At 40.5% G+C, this 23,777-nt stretch overlaps 1 protein-coding gene across 2 annotated transcripts in view; it reads right to left on the reverse strand.

Annotated features, from left to right (window-relative positions):
• Positions 1–1,068: 1,068 nt before the first annotated feature.
• LOC129764131 (integrin beta-PS) overlaps positions 1,069–23,777 on the reverse strand; it is a 33,512-nt gene continuing 10,803 nt past the window's right edge. The window contains exons 4-8 of one of the 2 annotated variants that reach the window (XM_055762949.1): positions 16,117–16,201; positions 14,947–15,381; positions 6,436–7,187; positions 2,198–2,672; positions 1,069–2,128 (exon numbers count right to left, since the gene is read on the reverse strand). In XM_055762949.1, the coding sequence (XP_055618924.1) occupies positions 2,063–2,128; positions 2,198–2,672; positions 6,436–7,187; positions 14,947–15,381; positions 16,117–16,201 (1,813 nt within the window). In that variant the 3' untranslated portion in view covers positions 1,069–2,062. The remainder of the gene's footprint in view (positions 2,129–2,197; positions 2,673–6,435; positions 7,188–14,946; positions 15,382–16,116; positions 16,202–23,777) is intronic. The other variant, XM_055762942.1, reaches the window with a different exon arrangement.

Genomic DNA, 23,777 nt, shown 5'->3' on the forward strand with positions numbered 1-23,777 from the left:
ACATCGATCGTTATCACTGCACAGTAGCGATCTCCACACCTTTTCTTCATCAGTGCTTTTCTGGCTGTCTCAGTGACTGACAGGATAGCATCCACTGTGGATCTATCTTTCCGAAACCCGAACTGCATCTTCGAGAGACCCTGCTCACTCTCTGTGCACCTTGTTATTCTATTGAGAATGATCCTCTCCAACAGTTTCCCTAGAGTGTCCAGAAGGCAAATGGGCCTATAAGAGGATGGCTTACATTGATGTGTGAGGATGGCTTACATTGATGTGTGAGTCATTTGTTGACACCCAGATTGAAGTGAATATGTTTGGAACAATGCAAAAAAAAACTCCTAGAACGGTTGAAAAACGAGACTAGTAACAAACCTACAAGACTTCATCTCCGCAAATGATTGACCAATTTGCCAATTCATCGGAATATTCACTTTGGGCCAAGTTTGAGGAGCGTGCCTGTGGACGTTCTCATTCTCATTACCAATCGTTGAATAATTCTATCGAGAAGCTGCAGCGGTTGACGATTGGCCTAAGCCTTAACGACTCTACGTGAAGAAGAGATGGTCGAATAATTTTGCCAAAAATGTTAATTCTGGATATGTTTATACCTTCAATAAAAGTTTTGGGTTTTTATCTCATTTGGTTCTCGAGTTATGAATTTTACAGGTATAGATCTGAATGCTTACCAAATTGAAATAAACAGGAAGTCAAAAAAAAGGACTAGTTAAATACGTATATTTTAAATTTCATTTTGAAAAGTAATGAGAAAAAAATCATTGCGGCCCGCACCATGTCTGGTACCTGGCCAAAACTGCCCTAAAGTGACTGTTCAGCGGAAATCCGGCGGGAACGAGAAGACGAGGAACACAGCGAGCAAGGTGTTTATACCAAGTGAGCACGGGGTACCCGCGGAATTGGCGACTACTAGGTTGTTCTAACTTCTGGGGCTTGGAGAACGCAGGCAAAAGTACTAATCAATTGGTTTCAAGAATTTGGAGCTTTTTTTTAAAGACGACATTTTGGTGGTCAAAGGATCGTGATATTTCCCTCCGGCAGGTAATGGCTGCATTGTTTCTCGTTAGCACTTTTTCTATATATTAGATATCGTTTCTTCTTTTTGTTTGTCTATTTGCTTGTTAATACCGTGTTGAAATGAAATCTAAAGTTAAAAAAAGTATATTTACATGTTCGAACTATAAAATGAAATACGCTCATGAATGAAAGTGTGTTAACCACATTGATAACAAGCTAATATGTTTTGGTTGTCCAATGTTAGCCGAAATAAATTATTACTCTTAACTCAGAGAGAAAAAAAAGACACATTAAGTTTCTGTTAATACACGACGTTTTTAAAAGTATAACTTTGAGGAGGAAAATTGCTTCGCCCCTCAATTCAAATCGAACACCTGTTCGTTTTCGGTGCTGTTCGAAGCCCAAACTTTAAACTTACATCACTAAGTACAAAAACAATCTTTCCCATTTAAACTAAACGAAAAAAAATGGCAGAAAACGCATATTTAACCTAAATATTGCTCAGGCAGGGCTATCCACTAAACTTTACTCCACACACTTGCATTCGTCAGTTGCTGATTTATATAGCTTTTGTTTTTTCGTTTACTAGCATTTTGTTATGATATTTATGTAAAGTCTAAAGTTTCTACCACAACAATATGCGTGTGCGCTTTTTTTTCTTATGTTCAAACATCCAAAGGCTAAAATGTCCAATTTATACCAAATGTCGTTATTTTTTTCCAGTGATCGCGAGATCACAATCAAATTGTCCGTCGACAATTTTTTTGCGAGAGAATGACTTACAACCCCCGCAACAATTGTCTATTCAAAAAAACCCACATATTCGTGGATGACAGATATAAGGAAAGATCGAGGACTAGTATATGCGTGCGACAGTTGGGCGGGGATCCCGGCTGGAGTCAGCTCTCACAAAAAATGCAAAAATACTTGGCAAATATGTTCCAAACATTGGGGCAACCAAAATTGGCCCCCTAATCAAGAGAAAAACTTTAGGCACTTGCGTTACGTTTGGCATTCCGGTGAAGCCATTCTACTTCCCAGCATAGGTTGGATTCTTGAACGTAGTCGTGGCCTGTTTGTAGATCGGATTCTCGCCCTGGAAAGTGAATCGAATGGTTCAAATTATCATTTGAGAACAAGATTGTTGCTTGAAAGCTGAACCTACCGTATCCCATTTGGCCATCATGCGCTCCTTTTCGAAGCGAGCAAATTCCCGCCGGTCGTGGATAGTTGTCAGCAGCTTCCACAGCAGCAGCACGGCCAGACCGATAAGTACGACGGCCGCGATCACCGCCAGGACAATGCCCAACATGAAAACCTTCGGCGGACACTCGCGCTCTTCTTGGGCCTTCACAACGACCTGTTCGCCACTATCGTTGTAGGAAAACTCGTACCGACAGTCGTCCTCATCGAAGAAGGTGCACTTGTTGTCGTCCTTTTCCTCGTCAACCTCCACCTTCTGGACGGGAATGGGCGTGAAAAGGGTACAGTTTGCCGCACAATCCGCTGGGTCAGCCAGTGGACCGGTCTTGTACTGTTGGCACTGGACGCAGTGCTTGAACTCGTTGCACCGACCCGAGCATGTGGGACACTTCTCACAAAATCTGCCCGAGTATCGACCTTCCTCCGTTGTCTTGCACCTACGAACCCAGGGTGAAAAACATTATATATTATAAAAACAAATAATTATTGATTGTAGTCGTCTTTTATTCTTTTCATGGCTTTTCATGGTTTTCATGGGCGCTATAATTTTTATATTTTTTCTTGAAAGCTTAGAATTTTTTAATACCATATCTCGATATCAGAGATGCTATTTTTTTCGTTTTTGAGATATGATTTTTCAAAGTTAACCGGTGGTTCGAAAAATAATTTTTCCATCTACAGGTTAATAATCCTGCTCCGGATCATCGATGGTTCCAATTGTCGGGACTTGGGGAGCGGGTACTATTTGCGCTGGGTATTTCTGAGGAGGAATCGATTCCCCCTTTGAACGTTAATAATTCTTTTCCGGCTAAACGAAGTGGTATGATAATCACTTTATTCGAAAGATGAAACGTCTAAGATTTATATGCTTATTACTTATTGACTGCTAAGTCAACGTTAGTCCTACGTCCGCCTTGCGGTTATATAAAAAAATAAACCCACTTCTAGTTTTTCAAGAAGAAATGTAACCTTTCAACGTTAGTTTAAGAAGTATAAGTTTAAGTGGCTATTACATGTACAGTGGGGTAAAAATCGTGATTTTTGAAGATTTTGCTTGGATTTTTATCAAGAATTGTTTATATCGATATTGCAGCAAAATTAAGAAAGATAGAAGTTGGGCGTCAAAGAACAAATTGTAGAGCGGTTAAAGAACTTCAATTTAATTGATAAAAACACTCAAGTTTAATATAAATTTTTAGGATAAAATTAATAATAACACATTTAAAATTACAGTAAACATTCACTAACTGGGCGAAAAGGGAAGACCACTTATCGAAATTCGCGTTTTAACTGGTCCGTCAAATAAAATCGAGGGAAACTTCAATGAATTGTTTGATTCGCATTGTTCATGTAATTGGATAAACAAAAGGATTCCAATGGAAGTTTCGCATTGAGGGGGCAAACGGGAATGAAATATAATTTGAGAAAAAAAAATTTCTGTAGTTTAATCAATGTTTTTGTCATGCGAAAATAATGTCAATTTTCATAACATTTCAAATTACATTCGAATGCCCCTCACAGCAAATTTTCCATTTGAATATGGCGTCGATTGTTTACGTAATTCTGCTTTTTAACTGATCCAAGGACCAGTTAACGTTCGCCCAGTTAAACAGCAGACCAGTTAAACCAGGACCAGTTAGCGAACGATTACTGTATTAACTTTTATGTTTTTCATTTCCAAAATTCTCTTTCAAATGAAAGCATCAGAATTATCTTCCGTAGTGTACTTTTTAATGTAGAGCCAGTTTGAAGCAACAAAGTCCGAAACAAAAAAAAAAGTTCTATAACTCTATTGTTGCTATTTTTGAGTACTTGCCGAGAATACAGATAGGATTTAATAATATGGAAATATGCACAAATATGCACATCTCTAGTGAAGACCAAATGTAAAATGGCTGTGGTGGGATGTGGCCGAGATGTGGTAAAAGGCATTGTTGGAATTCGAACATATGCGTAGAAGGATTTTTTTCATCAAATATGATCGTCCATCACCTCCTGAGATAATCTGGATAAATTTATTTTTTTCGTGTGAGAAAGGTGTTTTCTGACTTTAAGGGGATGAATCAAAAATCAAATCCCTCTTTTATTTTCAAAAAAACAAAAAATACATGCATACATGCATACAGAAAAAAATCAAATAGATTTAAGAAAGGTTAGAAAAAAAAATGTGCTCCCGTGGCCGAGTGGTTAGCGTCAAACCTAACATGCCGGGGGTTCGGGTTCGATTCCCGTTCTGGTCGGAGAAATTTTTCTTCAAAGAAATTTCCTCTGACTTGCACTGTGGTCACGCGTATTCTAGAGCTTGCCACTCAGAATGCATTCAAGGCGTGTTATTTGGCATAGAAATCTCAACTAAGTACTAATGAAAATGACGCAAGTAATACTACGTTGAGACGGCGGAGTTCCTCTAGGAACGTTAGTGCCATATAAGAAGAAGAAGAAAAAGAATCATAAAAATGCAGAAAAAAGAAAAATTTTGAAAAAAAATTGTAAAAATCGAGAAAACATTTTTTTTCTATATTTTTTGAAGGATTTTGGAAAATGAAAATAATTTTTTTAATTTTTTTTTATTGTTTCCGTATTTTTATTTCTAAATTTTTGACTTTAATTAATTTCCAGAAGTTCATTATTATTATTTTCCCAGTTTCATCTGAACTTTCCTTAATTTTGCAGAATTCTTGTTTTTTTTTAATCCAACAGATTTTTTTCCGAATTTCTCTAAATTTTCCTGAATTTATCCAAATTTTGAGGATTTTTCTCATTTTTCCGAATTTTTATAAACTCTGGAAGAATACAGGAAAAATCAAAAAACAATAATTCAAAGTTTTTCTAAAATCCTAATTCATTAATTTTTCTGAATTCGCAATATTTTTTTTATATTTAGTTTTTCTCAATTTTTGTGATTTTATAGAAATTTTCTGAACATTCCTGAATTTCTCTGAATCCTCCGAAATTTCATGAAGTTTTCATTTGTTTCTTTTTCTATTTAGCTTTTCTGAGTTTTTGTGACTTTATAGACATTTTCTGAGCATTCCTCAATTTCCCTGAATTTTCCGAAATTTGCTGAATTTGCGACGACCTAAAAACCAAAATTATCAATACGCCGCGCCTGAATGATTCATAGTTTATTTTTATGCAGGGGCAAAAAGATTAGGTCGGAGCGATTCCGAATAAATAAATTAATCTGTTGATTTTCGATCTTATGAGTCTTAAGTTTTCAGATAGGGACACATTTGCGATAAGGTCAGCACGATCCCGAGCAAATAAAGTAATCTGTTGCTTTTACGATCGTATGACTCACAGTTTATTTTTATGTAAAGATAGGGCCTAGGTTAAGGAAAGCTTATCTTGAATCCCTTTTGGCTTGATTATACCTGAAAGAGGAGGTAATAGATGTAAGGAACGAGAAGATATGTGGAGGAAAAGAAAAACGAAAAAAATAAAGCAGTCTGGATTGAGCAACGAATAGGAACGGTCGTTATTTTTAGTCTAAAAGAAATCTCCCCGACTCGGCCGCGTGCAAATTCTTAATTTTTTTCTGAAATTATGTGCATTTTCAAAAAAAAATCTTTCATCGAATTTTGTTCTGAATTTTTTCGGTTTTTTTCTGTTATTTTCTGTCTTCTATTTTTTGTGATTTGAAACCTTGTTTTAGATTTAAAATTCGCTGATTTTTTCAGAATTTTTGAAATTTGGTCATTTTAAAAAATAACTCATATGAAAACTCAGATGAAAAATCAGGAGAGGTAATTGAAAACAAACAACAACAAATTCGAAAATGCAGACAATTTAGACAATTCAAAAAAATTTATGAATTCCGAAAAAGTCAAGGAAATCCAGAAAGAATTGAAAAATTCAGAAAAAATACAGAAAACGAATTTTTTTTAGGAAAAATCGAGGAAGATCAGGCAATGTCCAAACAATAGTGAAGAAGATAAAAAAAATGAGAATACAAATCTAAACAAGTCAGAAAAAAAATAGAAATTTGAGAAAATTTTAAAAAGTTCAAAAAAATTCGGAAAAACAGAAAAACACGGAAAATTCAGAAAAAATACGGAAATTTCTGAAAAAATCAGGAAAATTCCGAGTAGAAATAAAATTCTGGATCTTTAAAAAAAAAGTCAAAAATAAGAAATAAAAATACAGAAAGCATCAGAAAATTTTTAAAATTATTAACATCTTGATTGATTTTGATCCTACCTGCAACTGCCGCACTCGCAAGTGCCATGACCGGAGCAAATCTCACCACCACTCGGCGGAATACAGCCTTCATTCGTAGCCTTACAATCGCAAGCCGCTCCGGTCCATCCCTCGGCGCAGATACACTCTCCGCACGAGCAAGTACCCTGCTTCGGTCCCGAACAGAGCAGTCCATTGTGGCGATCGCACGAGAAGTTGTCGCACTCGCAGAACTTACCCGAGATCACCTCTTCGGGGTTGAATCGCTTGTCACAATCGCACACTCCGCACACGCACTGCCCCCGCCCGCTACACTCGATCGAGGTGTTCGTCTGCCGACAGGCATCCGCGAAACCAGCCTCGGTGTGGATATCCGTCGCCGAGCATTCGCACTTGTGTCCATGGTGGAACTCGTCGCAATCACAAACGCCACACTTGTACGTACCCACGTTGCTACACTCCGGCGCGTACTCCTTGTAGTCCGGATTGCCCGGCAGCTCGCACGGACAGCTGCACAGCATCTCGATGTCCACCGTCAGACTCTCGTTGATACCGACCGGGTAGATCTGCAGCACCTGATTCCAGTCGCGTGGGTTCTCCGGACACTTCAACAGGGTGATGTGTGCCTCGAACTGGACAATGTCGCCCACCTTAAGGCCGTCGCATTTGCTCGTCTGGACCAGCGGTCCATCGCCCTTACAGCGGGAATAGTACTTGACGTCGATCAGACTGTCCGTTCGGTTGTCCTTCATTTCCACCGAGGAGGAGATTTTCTGGGAGAAGAGTGGGTGGTTACCATTAGTTGCATTACTGGATTTTTGATTAGAATTTTGGTTTTCTAAATTTTACAATTTTACAGCATACAGGAACCCCTATAGAAACTGATGCCATACGAAAATTAATAAGGTAAGATCGGTGTTGTAGTATTCCATGATTTTTGACGTAGGATTACGTCTTTCGGGAACATATTGAGCTTGAGCCTGGGTAGACTGTACAATTCGTAGTTGCTCTCCCTAATTGACCTGTACCAGCGAAGTTGCACAAAAGAACACACTGAATAACGCTTGGGAGTAGCAACCCATTCTCATTGTGCAAGTTTCGATGATTCGAGCTTCAAATAGTCAATAACGACGACGGCCACGTCCTTACAGTCATCAGTGAAAGGGAAGGAATGTTAGTATGATATTCGCCACCCGAAGGCCAGAAGAGTCTATAGCGTGGTTTCCTAGCGTTTATCAAGGAAGCGATAGTTGTTGGTGGGGAGAGGTAAGAATCGGGATTCACTGATGCAAGTGATGTGATCATGTAAACACGAACTTTCGATCACTCGACGTAGAGAAATTCCGAATTTTATCAAAATTCAATCGCGACAGGTGAAGGTTATTTTTGGGAAACCTGAGAAGGTAACCGACAGAGCTCAGCTCATCTGCAACAAATCGGCAATAATGTATGATTATCGAGCGTACTTTTTATCGTACTTCAATCGCTACGGCTAGAAAACTACAGACAAACCTGTCCAGCGATTATTTGTACGATTGGTTTGTCGGTTTCAAGTTCGGATTTCATAACAGAATCGCACAGAAAGGGTCGCACAAACGAGGAATCGCACAGAAACAGGTCTACCTGTGGTCACTACTCTTTACAATACACAAACATAAAATTTAGAAAAGAGCATTGGAGTCGAGAGCTAGAAGAACGAAAGTCTATAGGGCGCTTGCTGCGTGCATCTGTATGTATTAGTAGTCTGTTGGGCAGGCAAAAGTGTTCACTGCGTAGGATTTATATGGATCGACATGATTGAGCTTTGCTTAAATAATTATTTTAGCGAAATAGTTACAAAAAAAATTACGTGCTCCTCTATAGTGGTAACATGCGAACATATGTGTCCTTACATTTAGCATCAAAGCCATATACACGGAGAAATTTTTAAATTTCTGTTATGGCTATGACCCATATCAATGGAAGCAGATTGATTACTCAAAAAGTTGCACAGGAACAGTGCTAACTGCATATTGCTGGATTAGGTGAATATGTTCCCATATAGGCTTTGTGCTTTTTATCCTGGAATGTAGGTCTCGTGAAAAGTAAACTCCCCGCAAATATTATTACCGACTCCGACTTCGACTTCGACTCCGACTCCTGCTGAAAAAAACGAAATAATTCGAAACCAGGTTTCTCATTATAACGTTTAATTTGCGGTTTTCTCTAATTGGAAAATAAAAATTATTGGAGACAACTGTATTCTGTTGGAGTGGCTCCACCTATGAGCGGCTCCCTACGACGCTGGGCTCTCGAGTGACAGTTGCCTGTTACTTCGACGATGCTGTAAGGCGCATAGATGTGTGTGATGACAGTTGTCATATTGTCTAGACACTTCCGTTTCAATCGTTAATTGTAAGGTCTGCCAATGTAATACCTCGTGTTCTTTTACAACAATAAATTATATTTTAATGTGTTAATGGCGCGTCAGTATTCCCAATGAAAGACCATTGTATTTACAACTTGACACAACAAATACAAAAGTGGCGACGTTCGGTTCGGTTTTGTTTCGATTTTCGTGATAATTAACAATTCCGTCACCCCCGCGTAAACGACGGAGAGTAGAGAGCATGGAAAACGGACAGCAGCACCATTCGGATGCGGACCGTCTGCGGATCCAGCAGCAACATCAACAGAATGCTCATGCAGGAAATCCCAGTCAACCGGTCCCCCACCAGCAGCAGCAACCACCGTTTGTGCTTTCTCCTCCGCAGCATCAGCAGCAGCAGATCCCGATCCCGGCAGATAACCTCCTCACACAGATGATGCACATGATGCAACAGCAACAGTTACAGTATCAGCAGCAGTTGAACCAGCTTCTTCTCCGGCAACAGCAAAACGAGCAACGGGCGGAAGAATGGCAGCAGACATTCCTTCGCAGTATAACGTCTTCAATCAACGTTCAGGTCCCACCTAATCCCGAACAGATTCTAGATTCTCTTGCGGGAAACATCAAGGAGTTCCATTATGAGGCGGAGAGTAATTTGACCTTCGCTTGCTGGTATTCACGCTATGATGACCTCTTCGAAAAGGACGCTTCTCGTTTGGATGACGAAGCCAAAGTACGTCTACTTCTACGGAAAATGGGTACCGTGGAACACGAGAGGTATGTCAGTTATATACTTCCACGGTTGCCAAAAGACTTCAGTTTCGCGCAGACAGTAGAAAAATTGAAAGGACTGTTTGGCGCGAAAGAGTCTGTTATCAGTCGTCGATATCGATGTCTCCAAGTTTCGAAAAATCCGACGGAGGATCACATTGCCTTTGCATGCCGTGTCAACAAATCCTGTGTTCAGTTTGAACTAGGAAAGCTCACCGAAGAAGAGTTCAAGTGTTTAATATACGTCTGTGGACTCAAATCTGAAACTGACGCCGAGTTGCGGACCCGACTTCTTTCCAAAATTGAAGAACGTGACAACGTCACCCTTGAACAGTTATCAGAGGAAAGCCAGCGGTTGGTCAACCTCCGACATGATAATGCAATGATCGAGTCTGCTTCTCACTTTGATCAGATCAATGCAGTGAAGCAGAAATTCGACGGGCGACGTTCCAGGAAACGAGAAAATCTGGCAATCAGAACCGACACCGGTGACAGAAAAAGCAAACCTAAATCACCGTGTTGGTATTGTGGCTCGTTCCATTATGCTCGCGAATGTACCTATAGAAGCCATAAGTGTTCCGATTGCGGACAGATCGGATACCGGGAAGGATATTGTACCAGCGCAAAGAAGTCGCGTGGATCTGCAAAGAAACGGAGGAAGTTCTCGGTAACCAGCAAAGTGGTTGTAGTAAAAGCATGCAGTGTGGAGAAAAGAAGGAAATTTGTTCCTGTTTTATTCCCCGGAGGTGAAATAAGGTTACAGCTTGATACAGCCTTGGATATAACAGTCATTAGCAAGAAGAATTGGCAGACGATTGGAAGTCCAGTGTTAGCCCCAGCTACAGTGAAAGCGAAAACCGCTTCGGGAAATGTTTTGCCTCTTGTAGGCGAATTTAGTTGCAACGTTAGCATTGCAAAGAAAACCCACAAAGCAGTGATTCGTGTGACTGAAAAACATTTGCAACTTCTTGGATCTGATTTAGTAGACAGTTTTGATCTCGGATCCGTGCCGATGGACACATTCTGTTGTCAGGTATCCAATGCACCCGTGTCTACCAATTCCCTGAAGAAAATATTTCCGAAGGTGTTCAGTGAAGAACTTGGTTTATGCCATAAGATTAAGGTGAAGTTGAACCTAAAAGAACAGTGTAACCCAGTTTTCTGTCCGAAACGCCCAGTGGCGTATGCCATGCAGGATGCTGTGAATCAAGAGCTCGATCGTCTAGAGAAGATAAATATCATTTCACCGGTAGATTATTCGGAGTGGGCCGCTCCGATAGTTGTGGTACGCAAGGCTAATGGTTCGATCCAGATCTGCGGAGACTATTCGACGGGTCTAAATGCCGCCTTACAGCCTCATCAATACCCGCTTCCCCGTCCGGAGGACATTTTCGCAAAGCTCGCTAACTGTAAAGTATTCAGCCAGATCGATCTCTCCGACGCATTCCTGCAAGTAGAAGTTGATGAAGCAAGTCGTGGTATGCTAACAATAAATACGCATCGTGGGTTGTTTCAATACAATCGCCTTCCACCGGGCGTGAAGATTGCTCCAGGAGCATTTCAACAATTGATCGATACTATGCTCGCCGGTCTCGAGGGGACGTCCGGTTATATGGACGACGTCGTAGTCGGTGGAAAAAGCGATCAGGAGCATGATTCTAATCTGAAAGCAGTTCAACAGCGCATCGAAGACTTTGGGTTCACGATTCGATCGGAGAAATGTTCATTCCGCAAACGTCAGATCCAGTATCTGGGCCATGTTATGGATCATCAAGGGCTGCGTCCAGATGCAGCAAAAATCGAAGCGATCGCAAAACTATCGCCTCCCAATGACGTTTCAGGAGTCCGTTCCTTCCTAGGGGCAATAAATTTTTATGCGAAGTATGTGCCGAATATTCGGATGTTGCGTTATCCACTTGACAACCTACTCAAATCGGATGCAAAGTTCGAGTGGAACAAGGAGTGTCAACAAGCATTCGAAAACTTCAAGAGAATTCTCTCTTCAGATCTGCTTCTCACCCACTATAATCCGAAGTTAGACATCATCGTGGCGGCTGATGCTTCATCCATTGGTCTAGGAGCAACGATTAGCCATCGATTTCCTGATGGATCAATAAAAGTAGTACAACATGCTTCAAGAGCACTCACCAAGGCGGAGCAGAACTACAGTCAAGTAGACCGTGAGGGTCTGGCCATAATATTCGCCGTCACCAAGTTCCATAAAAGGCTGTTTGGTCGGCGCTTCCGTCTACAAACTGACCACGCTCCACTACTTCGAATTTTTGGATCCAAGAAGAGCATTTCCGTCTATACTGCTAACAGATTGCAACGGTTCGCTTTGACTTTACTACTGTACGACTTCGAGATTGAGTATGTGGCGACAACAAAATTCGGTAACGCCGATATCTTGTCACGTCTCATCGATCAGCATGCGAAGCCAGAGGAAGACTATGTGATTGCCAGCATCCGTTTAGAGAATGATATCAGGTCTGTAGCATCATGTACAGTTAACGCTCTTCCTCTCAGTTTTAGAGTCGTCGCTCAGGGTACACAGTCCGATCCACTCCTACGCAAGGTATTCTGGTATGTGAGAGATGGTTGGCCGCAAACGCAACTCATCGAGCCGGAACTGAAGCGATTCCAAGCCAGGCAGGACTCGCTCAGTCTAGTGGACGGTTGTATTCTGTTTGGAGAACGACTCGTGGTCCCCTCGCAATATCGGAAGCAGTGCCTAAAACAACTACACCTTGGGCACCCTGGAATCCATAGGATGAAAGCACTCTCAAGAAGCTATGTGTACTGGCCTTCGATCGACGAACAAGTGAAGGACTACGTCGAGACTTGTCAGCATTGTGCGTCAGTAGCACGATCTCCTCCGCAATCGGATCCTGTTCCATGGCCCAGAGCATCTGGTCCGTGGCAACGTGTGCATATTGATTTCGCCGGTTCAGTCGAAGGTGAATATTATCTCGTCGCCGTCGACAGCTTCTCCAAGTGGCCTGAGGTGGTTCAAACTCGACGGATCACTTAACACGCTACCATCAGCATTCTCCGTGGACTATTCGCTCGTCTTGGGATGCCCACAACCCTGGTATCGGACAATGGAACCCAGTTCACCAGCGCTGAGTTCGCAAACTTCTGCATGGCAAATGGAATAGAACATGTAACTACTGCACCGTTCCATCCACAGTCGAACGGGCAAGCCGAACGATTTGTGGACACGTTCAAACGCACCGTTAAAAAAATTCGAGAGGGGACAAAAGCTATCGATGAAGCCTTGGACATTTTTCTGCTTACGTACCGGAGCACGCCAAACCGCTCCCTACAGGATAACAAATCGCCAGCCGAGGTCATGTTCAATCGTCAAATCAGAACGTGCCTCGAGTTGCTTCGTCCACCAACAGTTCATAAGCCGGAATCAACTAAAAAACCTGATAAACAGCCGAGGTTTTATAGCAAAGACGATCCAGTTTACGCCAAGGTCTTCACTAGAAACAGTTGGAAATGGGTACCTGGCATCGTATTAGAACGACTGGGAGACGTCATATATAACGTATGGTTAGAAGGCAATCGACTGCAGCGCTCACACATCAATCAGCTACGAGGTCGAACCGTGACTGATTCAGTACCAGATCAGTTGGCAAATCCAGGGAGCAATTGCGATTCAAAGCTACCCTTGGATGTTTTACTTGAAGCCTGGAACTTACCAGAACCAGGTTCGACTACTCAAGGTTCATTTCCCACTCCTGCAACACCACCATCTCAGCAAGCATCCTTATCAGGCAGAACATTGCAACCTTCTATTTCGCAACAAGCATCGTCTACTCCGCGGCATGACCAGCTGCACAGTCCTGTGTCTAGTCTTTTGTCGTCTGGCCAGTCCCCATCAACGTCAACATCATCAGCTTCAACCGAATTTGAATCAGCAGTTGAGGCAGATCCGGTGGTAACAGTTCCTCGGCGATCTTCTAGGAATAGAAGGACGCCGAAGTGGTTCAACCCGTATCACATTTATTAAAAAGGGGAGATGTTGGAGACAACTGTATTCTGTTGGAGTGGCTCCACCTATGAGCGGCTCCCTACGACGCTGGGCTCTCGAGTGACAGTTGCCTGTTACTCCGACGATGCTGTAAGGCGCATAGATGTGTGTGATGACAGTTGTCATATTGTCTAGACACTTTCGTTTCAATCGTTAATTGTAAGGTCTGCCAATGTAATACCTCGTGTTCTTTTACAACAATAAATTATATTTTAATGTGTTAATGGCGCGTCAGTATTCCCAATGAAAGACCATTGTATTTACAACTTAACACAACAAATACAAAAAAAATAAACATCAAAATTTAGAATTCCTTTTCCTATAGAAAAAATGTCGTCCTTCTAAACTCGAGTCGACTGCGAGTAATCATTTTCCTACCTTATCAATGTTAGAGTTAAGAAAAAATGTTGATATACGCTAGTAAAAATATAGTTAATAGCTTGGCTCCTTTAAACTTATGTAACTGAGCCTTTAAAAATAAACTAATTTTGAAAAAAATGAAGAATGCTCGTAAAAAGAGAATTGTTTCAGCCAAATCTTCCTTTATTGAGGCTCGAAGATCTGACTTCAGAATTTTCAAAGCAGAGAACAGCCTTTCTGCGCTAAATTGAGTTGATGGCATGGCAGTAATCGTTCGTGCAACATCCGAGATGAGCTCAGGAAACGCCGGAATCACTTCATGCACTGTTATATTGAACGATCGGGCATATTCTTCAATCTCCTACAAACAAGCTGGAGTTTCACTTCAAAGGATGTTACAACATTGGATTTTCGCAATGCTCACCAATGTTTCTTCATGTATATTCTTCACTTCCTTAGGATGTTAACGAAGTGTTCATTATGGCCCAGTACTTCTCAACTGGCCGCATTTCCAGTGTCTAACATTTAGTTTTTCCGCCACATATCTAACGGAACTGTTCGGATTTCTGTTAAAAGGCTTGAGTTACGCAGTTGTGATTGTTTACACTATACAGAAATCTACTTTTTTTTTCCTTCCGATCAATGATGAACCGTTCGTTGTACCGATTTAAAATACAACTTACTGTAGGTTGTACCATTTCCAGCATCCTGCTGATGACACGATGAGAGATCCGGATTTTCGAGGTACGTAAGCGAAATTCTTCTTCTGTTCTTTCGACTTCATTTGCACAACGATTGCATATCCACTTGTGAAACATACACAATGTACATAATACACATTGAACTAATTTAACCCAAAATTTCAATAGAAAATACCCAATGGGTAAAGAGTTACATCCATTTGAAAACGATGCAATTTGTGTCGGGACCCAAAATCTTGATTTTCAGAATAAATATTCAAAGTAATTCCTGCATCGCCATCGCATCTACTTACATTGTACTCATCCCGCACCAGCGACACAATATTCGACGAGTCGTTGGACAGCATCGCCGCCGAGGAACCCTCCACCAGCTTCGACAGCCGCTCGTACACCGACAGCTCGTTCTGAGTCACCGCGAAGATCACGTTGATCGCGTTCTGTTTCACCTTCAGATTGATCTGCGAGATGCTCGGGTAGTCCTGGATCGTCGAGTGGGTGTACCGACCGGTCTTGTCCAGGTGACAGTCGCCGTCGTTCGGTGTGATTACACCGCCCAGCTTTCCGTCGCCCGCGTAGTGGAACCCGGCATCGGTTGAGAAAACCAGCAGCCGACGGGCCATCTCGCGCCAACCGATCTGATCCCGGCACACCACCGCCTGCATGATCGCATCGAAGCCACCCTCCGGTGCGTCCAGATTGCCGGAGACAGCCGCCCGCTGGACCTCCTCCTGTGGTTTTTGGAAAATAGGAGAGGATTTCGATTAGAGTGGTTTCACACGAGGTTAGTTCACGCGATGACGCTTTCCCGAGAACTGAGTGAATTTATCACAACACTTTTTAAGGTCCAAGGAAAGCGTCACATCGTACAATTGTCTAGTAACTGACGTACCTAGTGTATTCTAGAACAAGCAGAGCATGCAAAAGCGGTTAGAGTTGTTGCTACACTAGGAAAAGCTACACTAAAAGCGTGTTGATGATAAAATTTTTGCCTGATGAGGTGCAAAAAAGGTGAATGAATGAGTTCACGACAAAATCTTTTAGTATTCTACAATGATATTGTTTGACATGATCATAGCATTATATTGATCGGATTGATGTGCTTGTGTTTTGATAGTTGGAATAACATAATCAGCAGGATTCTCCTTTTCGCCACTGTTCTTCTTTGTTTGTTTCAATGTTGGGGAGGAGGAAATGAGAGTATCAGTAGCGAAAACTAATGGCTAACTTCAGCGCGTGTGTGTTCGTATTACGAGATCAGCTTTCCATCGGGTTGTTCCGTGGGCGTGGGATAAGCTGGCTTTGGTGCGTTATTACTTTTCGATTCTTAACAAAACGAAAAGAAGGGGTGGATTATGAACGTTAATGGTCGTCATATTCACGGAATCGTCTTGGTCAGAATTTGGATTCCGCAAAAAATGCGGGGTTTGGTTGTTTTTTTTCTGATTTGTTTCTGAGCGACTTACTGTGAACCGATACGTATCCGTACTGAGGGGCATGAGATTGTGGTAACCATACGGGGCCGCGCACTGAGGACAGGGTTCACGTAAACTGTGGCGTAGAATGAATGGGGACATGATTACGATTAATATGTTTCTTTTTTTTTTGTTACACAATAACAGATTCCTGATTTCGAGAATTGTACGGATTTCAGCTGTGACAATTGGAGTGAGTTGCCAGCGATTGTTTATTCAGGCTAGACGTTACCACCTCCATACCATAGTCTCTTTCTACCTATTTTTCGAAGACGAATGATTTAAAGCAGTGACTCTCAAACTATTTTGGGCAAGAGACCCCTTTTCCAGAATGAAGTGATACCATCGACCCTCAAAAACTTTGTGGTTGGTCAGTGAGTAAACTTGATATCATGTTCTCTTCAGTAAAGAGACATAAAATTCAGGAAATACCAAAAAATAAATAATTATTAATACAAGTTTCAATACGAAGTCATTCTCATAACAAGTTGGTTCACGTAACACAACTTATACAGTATCTTGTCGACCCCTGGGAAACGGATATCGACCCCAAGGGGTCAGAATCGAACACCCTGAGAAACCCTAATTTAAAGTCTTCGTCAACAAAGAAAAGAAGAATATACTTTCTGTGTATTGTTTTCCCTATAGAGTCATCTCTATCGCCCTGTTTAACGCATTAACGACCAAACACATATTTATTTAAAACCGAATTCATTCCCCAATGAAGTAATACAAAATTTAACTGTTTGATTTTTCAAACAATTGGTCGTTAATGAGTTAATTGTGACGCTTCATCTTACTTCCGACAAACTCTTATAATATACTCCACAAAAAATAGAGGAGCAAAGTGCAACATCAATTTTTTTTTCACTGTGCGTCGTAATGAATAAAAAAATCGCGAGGAAATAAAAAATGTAATGGGAGTACCGGTAAGTTTCTTCGGTTTTACAACAGATGGCGTAACTTGATTATTATTTCAGTGAATCAAATTTCCAGACTTTGCTTGGAAAGCTACTGTCATTGCGCGTCTTTTTCAGTATATGTCAAAAAGTTGAAGCGTAAACAACATAGCTTTTTGCCACTTCGAATATGTTGAATTTCGTACCAACGAGAGTGTTTTTGCGGGTAGTGTTACTTCATTACTTCGATATGAAGAAAAAAAACTGCGGAAGGTCATCGCATTTTGGTGGAAGTTTATGTTGACCATGATCAAACTGAGCGAACGTGTCAGACGTGGTTTGCACGGTTTAAAAGTGGTAATTTTGACTTGGAAGACGAAGAACGTTCCGGGCCGACAAAAAAGTTTGAAGATGAAGAATTGGATGCTTTACTCGATCAAGGCCCGTCACAAACGCAACAAGAATTTGCAGACACACTTGGAGTAACTCAGCAAACCATATCCGATTGTTTAAAAGCAATGGGAATGATCGGAAAGATAGGACATTGGGTGCGTTATGAACTGAAGCTACGAGACGACGAACGTCGTTTTTTCACGTGCGAACAACTGCTTCAACGGCATAAAAGAAAGCGTTTTTTACATCGAATCGTTACTGGCGATTAAAAGTGGGTTCATTACGATAATCCTAAACGTCGGGCAACGTATGGATACCCCGGCCATGCATCAACATCGACGGCCGCGCGGGATATTCACGGCCAGAAGGTTATGCTGTCTGTTTGGTGGGACCAGCTGGGTGTTGTGTACTTTGAGCTGCTAATACCGAATGAAACCATTGCGGTGGACCTCTACCGACGACAATTGATGCGTTTGAGCCTTGCACTGAAGGAAAAACGGCCACAATACGAGCAAAGACACGATAAAGTTATTTTGCAGCACGACAATGCACGGCCGCATGTCGCGAAACATACTTGGAAACGCATAAATGGGAGGTCCTATCCCACCCGCCGTATTCTCCAGACATTGCTCCGTCCGATTACTACCTTTTTCGATCGATGCAACATGACCTGATTGACCAGCACTTCTACAATTTTTATGAAGTCAAAAATTGGATCGATTCGTAATTAGCCGACAAACCGGCCGATTATTTCCGCAAAGGGATCCGTGAATTGCCAGAAAGATGGGAAAAAGTTATGACTAGCGATTGGTAATACTTTGAATCTTAAATGTGTAACCATTCTTGCAGAATAAAGCATTAATCTTTGAAAAAAAACGAAGAAACTTACCGGTACTTCTATTACATATTTATCAAATCTCTATAATTTAAGAATATATTTATCAAATTAAAGAGCGTTTAGAGAGCTTCAATTTAATTTATAGAAACGATCAAGTTTATCGTGCGTTTTTGGGATAAAATTAATAACAACAACTTAAAAACCACTAACTCTCAAAATGTTACTAAAATTAACCGATTTAAATGTTTCATATGCAATATAAAAAATATAGATATATAAAATTTAATATTTTCGCATTTTTTAAACAGAAGCAACAGAATCGTCTTACGTAGCGTACTACAGCCAATTTTGCCAAGTTTTCGTGATTATTGTTTGTTTTTTTTTTTAATATTTTACATGGTTTCGGGACCAAAGGCGTTATATTTTTTTATATTTTTCCTTGAAAGCTTCTTCTTTCTTGAGAAAAGAGAAAAAAATGATTTTTCGGACGATCGGTTAACTTTCTTTTCACATTTCTGATTCTTGGATATCTTATGGTAGGAAAACCTCAGCTTTCAAGAAAAAATATTTAAAATATAGCACCCTTGGTCCCAAAACCGTATAAACTATAGAAAACAAATACAATCAGTAATTACGAAAACAAAATCCATTTTTTTGCGAGTATATTTTTCCAAAAAAGACTTATTGCAAAATCTCCAAATCTCAATCGGTCCTGTAGTTCAAAAGTTTTTTTTTTTTCAAATTGCAATTTTGCTGTTAGGTATTTGAGATAAAAGTGGTCGGAATATGAGTCAGTGATAAAAATGGTATTTGGATGTTGGATTTGTAACTATGAATCAATTTTACTGTAGTCAAGTGAAAATAAAGCTTCATTGTAGATTTTTTGAGACCAAAAACATAGATTTTATTATGACAACCCTGCTCAGCATACACAGCTTACTTCTTTGCATTTTCTCTAATGCTATCGCGTGCTTCTTTCGCTTTCTGTTAGCACATTCGCTTTTTCTTGAATGCTTTCGTATACACGACTTTTTTGGCACTGCCTAATCGGCGCCACGTTGGGAAGAGAGGCTCTGCAGGTTTAGCCGCGACCTTACATTGAAAAAGGACAAATTTTACCAATTTTTCATGGGATCACTTTATCCCCCGGTGATAAGACCAATTGTGCATCGTCAATCATATAGCGAATTCGTTTTTAAAACTGAGTCAGTGCCACACTGACTCTGTAATAAAAAAACGTTTTCAGTTTCACGAATGCGGTGGTTTGTTGGTGTGCGTTGTATAGTCTGATTTGTTTATATTTGCGACGACAAATGTACAGTGTCGACGTCTGGTGGAGATATTAGTGCTTGGGAGGTAAAGTATTCTTTATAAGATCAGAAGGACCAAGTGCAGTGTAAAAATATAAAAGTTTGAATAAAAATTTTTACTTCATATTGTTTGATTACCTAACACATGTAGTCCTGACACTCACTTAACCATTTGTCGATGCATTTCCTGTTTGTTCCACAAATAATTACTATTATAATATAAAATCATCATTAGACACAGTTTTCGTTCAATGTTTCTGCGATATCGGAAAAAACCCTCTTATTTCATCACATAAAATAAATATTCGATACGTTAAAGTAAATTTTCATTCCTAATTTTGATTTTGAGAGCATGTTTATTCCTCCTGAATATCCATAATAATTTTCGCCTCCCAATGAAAGCACACGGAGCTTAATGCCGTCTACACGAATATACTCTTCAAAATCAGAATCCGAATTGGATTACGATTCAAATAATACAAAAGCAAGAGCAGCAGGTTTTCCATTTTCATAGTCTCTATTTTTAGATTTTCCAAAACAATACTCGGAACTTGACAGTTCAGTATAGTTGTATTGGTGAACCCGAGTGCCAACCCGTGAAACATCTCAGTGCGAAACTAACAGCTTTCGGGGCGAACTAGTGCGACACTGAGTGCGAAACTGAGTGAATAAAAAAACGTTTTGACAGCAGTTAGTGCGGCACTGGGGTTGAAACTGAACAAAAACGAATTCGCTAATAGTAACCCATGAGTTGTTAAACAAAATTTGACAGCTCTATCAAATGAACTCTCCATGGTTTGTACGTACTGGGAGCTCTATCCCGTTGCGAAAAAGTGGACACCGTCAGGTACTTCAAGTTCGCCGGACGCGTTCTGGTATCTATAATATCTTTACCCTTCTGGAGAAGAATGAGGGCGTTGAACGGAAACCTGGTTCCTGACATCCGACGGTGCTACGCGATCTGCAGCTGCAGCTAAGGAGCAACAGACCAGATAGTGAAAAAATACCTTGCGAAGACGATTTTGATGCCAAATGTCTTGAAACTGCATGAGATTTACTGTCTTCTAAAAAAATGTCGATAATCGACTCTCTGACACGATGAAATACCCTATGTACCCTCAATCTGATTTCATTTACTAGTGTTGCAACCGTCAAAATTAGTCTTTTTTGGAAATTTTTTTTTAATGATAAATGTCTCAAAACAGCCTTAAATGATGAGATTTACTATTATCTCAAAAAATCCGATCTAAGTCGGCCACTAACCCACAGTCAGCGAGCGTCAGACGGCATACGTTTGCCTGGTGCATTACTTTTGCGGTTAATCTTTGTTTTGAAATATATCATTCATTGCAATTCAAAACTATGTACTAGGATCTGAAGAAATTTCCACAACTATAGGTATTCATTTCTAAAAAAAAGCCAAATATCCAAACACAAGGATATTTGGCTTTTTTTAGAAATGTTAGGTTAACATTCCTGTACTCGCGCGCAAAATCATAACTCGTATACTCGCTCACGGTGTCACAGACCGTACGTGTCTATTATTATAGTGTACTTTTCAGGCGTTATTGGGATTTATTTTAAGAAAAAAAAACATAATTGAATGGGAACAAACTCCATAAAATAGTTTTTCTTCAACTTCAATTAAGTTTTAACATTAAAGACCGCTCACGAGTTTTCTCGTGTTTCGCATTCTGTCTGTTACGGATGGATCAAGAAATAACCCGTGTTTTCTACACTTGAAGGGTAAATCCTTGGTTTGCCAAGAATCTAACAAGGTCTACCGATTGCTCTCCTTCGTCTCATCCACACCGAACGAAACGATCTCATTCGAGGAATCCAAACAAATGAAACGTTCAAGTTTGTCCCAAAATATGCGGTACTTAATGACCTACTTATGACTAGGATTGGGCGATCTCGGATCGATTCTAAGAAGATCGATCTTTTCCGTTCCGATTTCCGATTTTTTTGATCGATCTTTTGTACCCGAGAAAATTGAGAAAATCGTTTTTTTTTTGCTTTCGATCTACGGAAGTGTGCTCCGTCGGAGTGCTACCGCTAAACGGAACGCTGCGCCGAAAAGTATGCATATCGCGCTGGTGTGATCGATGTGCTGTATCACCCTGATGTCGTCTTCTTCTTCTTTCTTTGTTTTTAAGAGGCTTTAAACTTTGCAGTTCATTCGCCTCTAATCGATGTCGTCTATAGACGACACTCGTAACGAAAGGGTTGAAGATTTGTTTTTCAGTATACATTGATTTTTCATATCACCAAAAGCCACATATTATTTACTTCTGTACAAATGCTGACTGAGACAGAACTAGCGGCAGCTACTGAGGGGATGTACTGTAACTAGTTGCGCATAGGATCACTGAACCTACTGTTAACATCAATTACATGCTAAAGGTTGTTTCAGAGAACTAATGCCAACATCAAGATTCGGGTTCGGCTGAATTAAATCATTGTCAGCTGAGTTCTGGGCGATTGTTAAATTTCTAAAAATGCTTTTCCAATTAATTTATTTAATAAAACTGTCTGATGGCACAAGATGAACGCCCTGTGGCTGTGGTCTTCATGCTGGAAACAAAACAGAATGCTTTTGATCTTTGAAAAGAAATCTGAAATTTGACATTCATATAAAATAAGCAGATGAATTGAAAAAAGCTTTTAATTTTTCAAAGATCAATTCTTTGGTACCAATTTATCAGTGGATGAAACCCTTCGCCTTTTGGAAAATCGATTCGACAAGATCGATCTTTTTATAAAGATTGCTCAATTCTACTTGTGACAAATCACTTTCTTCTCTATGGTTATTTCTGTGGCTCTTATTTCATTGGTGATTTTATCCGAGAATCATTTTCAATCATATTCAATCCTTCGGCACAAGCTTACTATGATTTACTATGAGTTACATTCCGTCATTCGATTCCTCTGAGAAGTTTGACCTCAAGTATTGCGAAGTATCAACTGATAGAGTGAACTTTTCAACGTTGAGAAGTTCCTTTTGGTTTTTATTCGCAGCTCTGTCCTGTTATACCATTTTTGACGTAGGACTACGTCTAACCGGAAGATATAGGGGGTGAAATGGAAATCTAGGCACTGAACAAGTAGGAAAAAATGCAAGATTTGGAACGCTTATAACTCGAGCATTTCTCAATAGATCGCAAAGGTTTTTGCATCAATTGATAGGAAATATATCTATCTACGCATCTATCATAACGAATAACATTTCATTTTTCTTGAGATAAATAATTGAATAATTGTGAAATATCAAGCATTGTCCAAATGCACTATGTGCCCATTTTTGATTGGTCCATTTTGTGCTCCTCAAATCGTACCGACCAAAACGGGCAACCAGAGCAGCAGCGAAATGGAATGAAGCACGATTGGAAAGGAAAAAGAAAAAAATGAGGGAAACATTGGTCGCAGTCTCACACATGCGTAATTCTCGAGCCAGCCAGTCAGCTTAAAAATCCCCTCTCCGCTGCCGTAACGATCATTCTCATCCGGACCGTACACCACATCGTTTCGCATCACCTCACATCAACAAACCAACACAAGCAGCCATGGTTGGATATGGCAAAGGAGGAAAAGTGAAGGGAAAGGCAAAATCCCGCTCGAACCGTGGTGGTCTGCAATTTCCCGTAGGTGTATCCGCCAATTGCACCGGAAAAGGTAGCTAGGTCGAGCGCGTTAGTACCTGTGTACCAGTCCACCTAGCCGGCGTTATATAGTTTCGGCCGCCGGAGTGATCGAGTTAGCTGGCAAAGCTGCTCGCGACGATAAGAAAACCTGCATTCGGAACATAACACATTCGGTTCGGCGGACATCAAGACAACAGGCAGTTGCAGCGAATGGCGAGTGGCAAACGCAATCGCAAAACGGCATCAGGTAGCAGAAGAAAAAAGTTTGTTCTTTATACAAACTGCTTTGGTGGCAAATCCAGAACAAGGCGGCATCGAGGGCGTTCGAAATGGTTTTTTTCAAAACCACGAGTACTAAGTTTTCTAAATTGGAACCATTCCATAAAACAAGGCGCTTTTCAGGGCCATTAAACCTTCCAAAAAAGAGTTTAGGAAATAAAGTTCAATGCTTTCTAAAACATTATCCAAAATAATAATAAAACACAAATTGATGTTTTCATAATTTGTTTGCCAGGATTTGATGAGTATGTGAATTTGGCAGTTGTTCTGAGCTTATTGATAGTTGGGG

This window comes from Toxorhynchites rutilus, chromosome 1, assembly GCF_029784135.1.
Source record: "Toxorhynchites rutilus septentrionalis strain SRP chromosome 1, ASM2978413v1, whole genome shotgun sequence".
Classification (NCBI taxonomy): domain Eukaryota; kingdom Metazoa; phylum Arthropoda; class Insecta; order Diptera; family Culicidae; genus Toxorhynchites; species Toxorhynchites rutilus.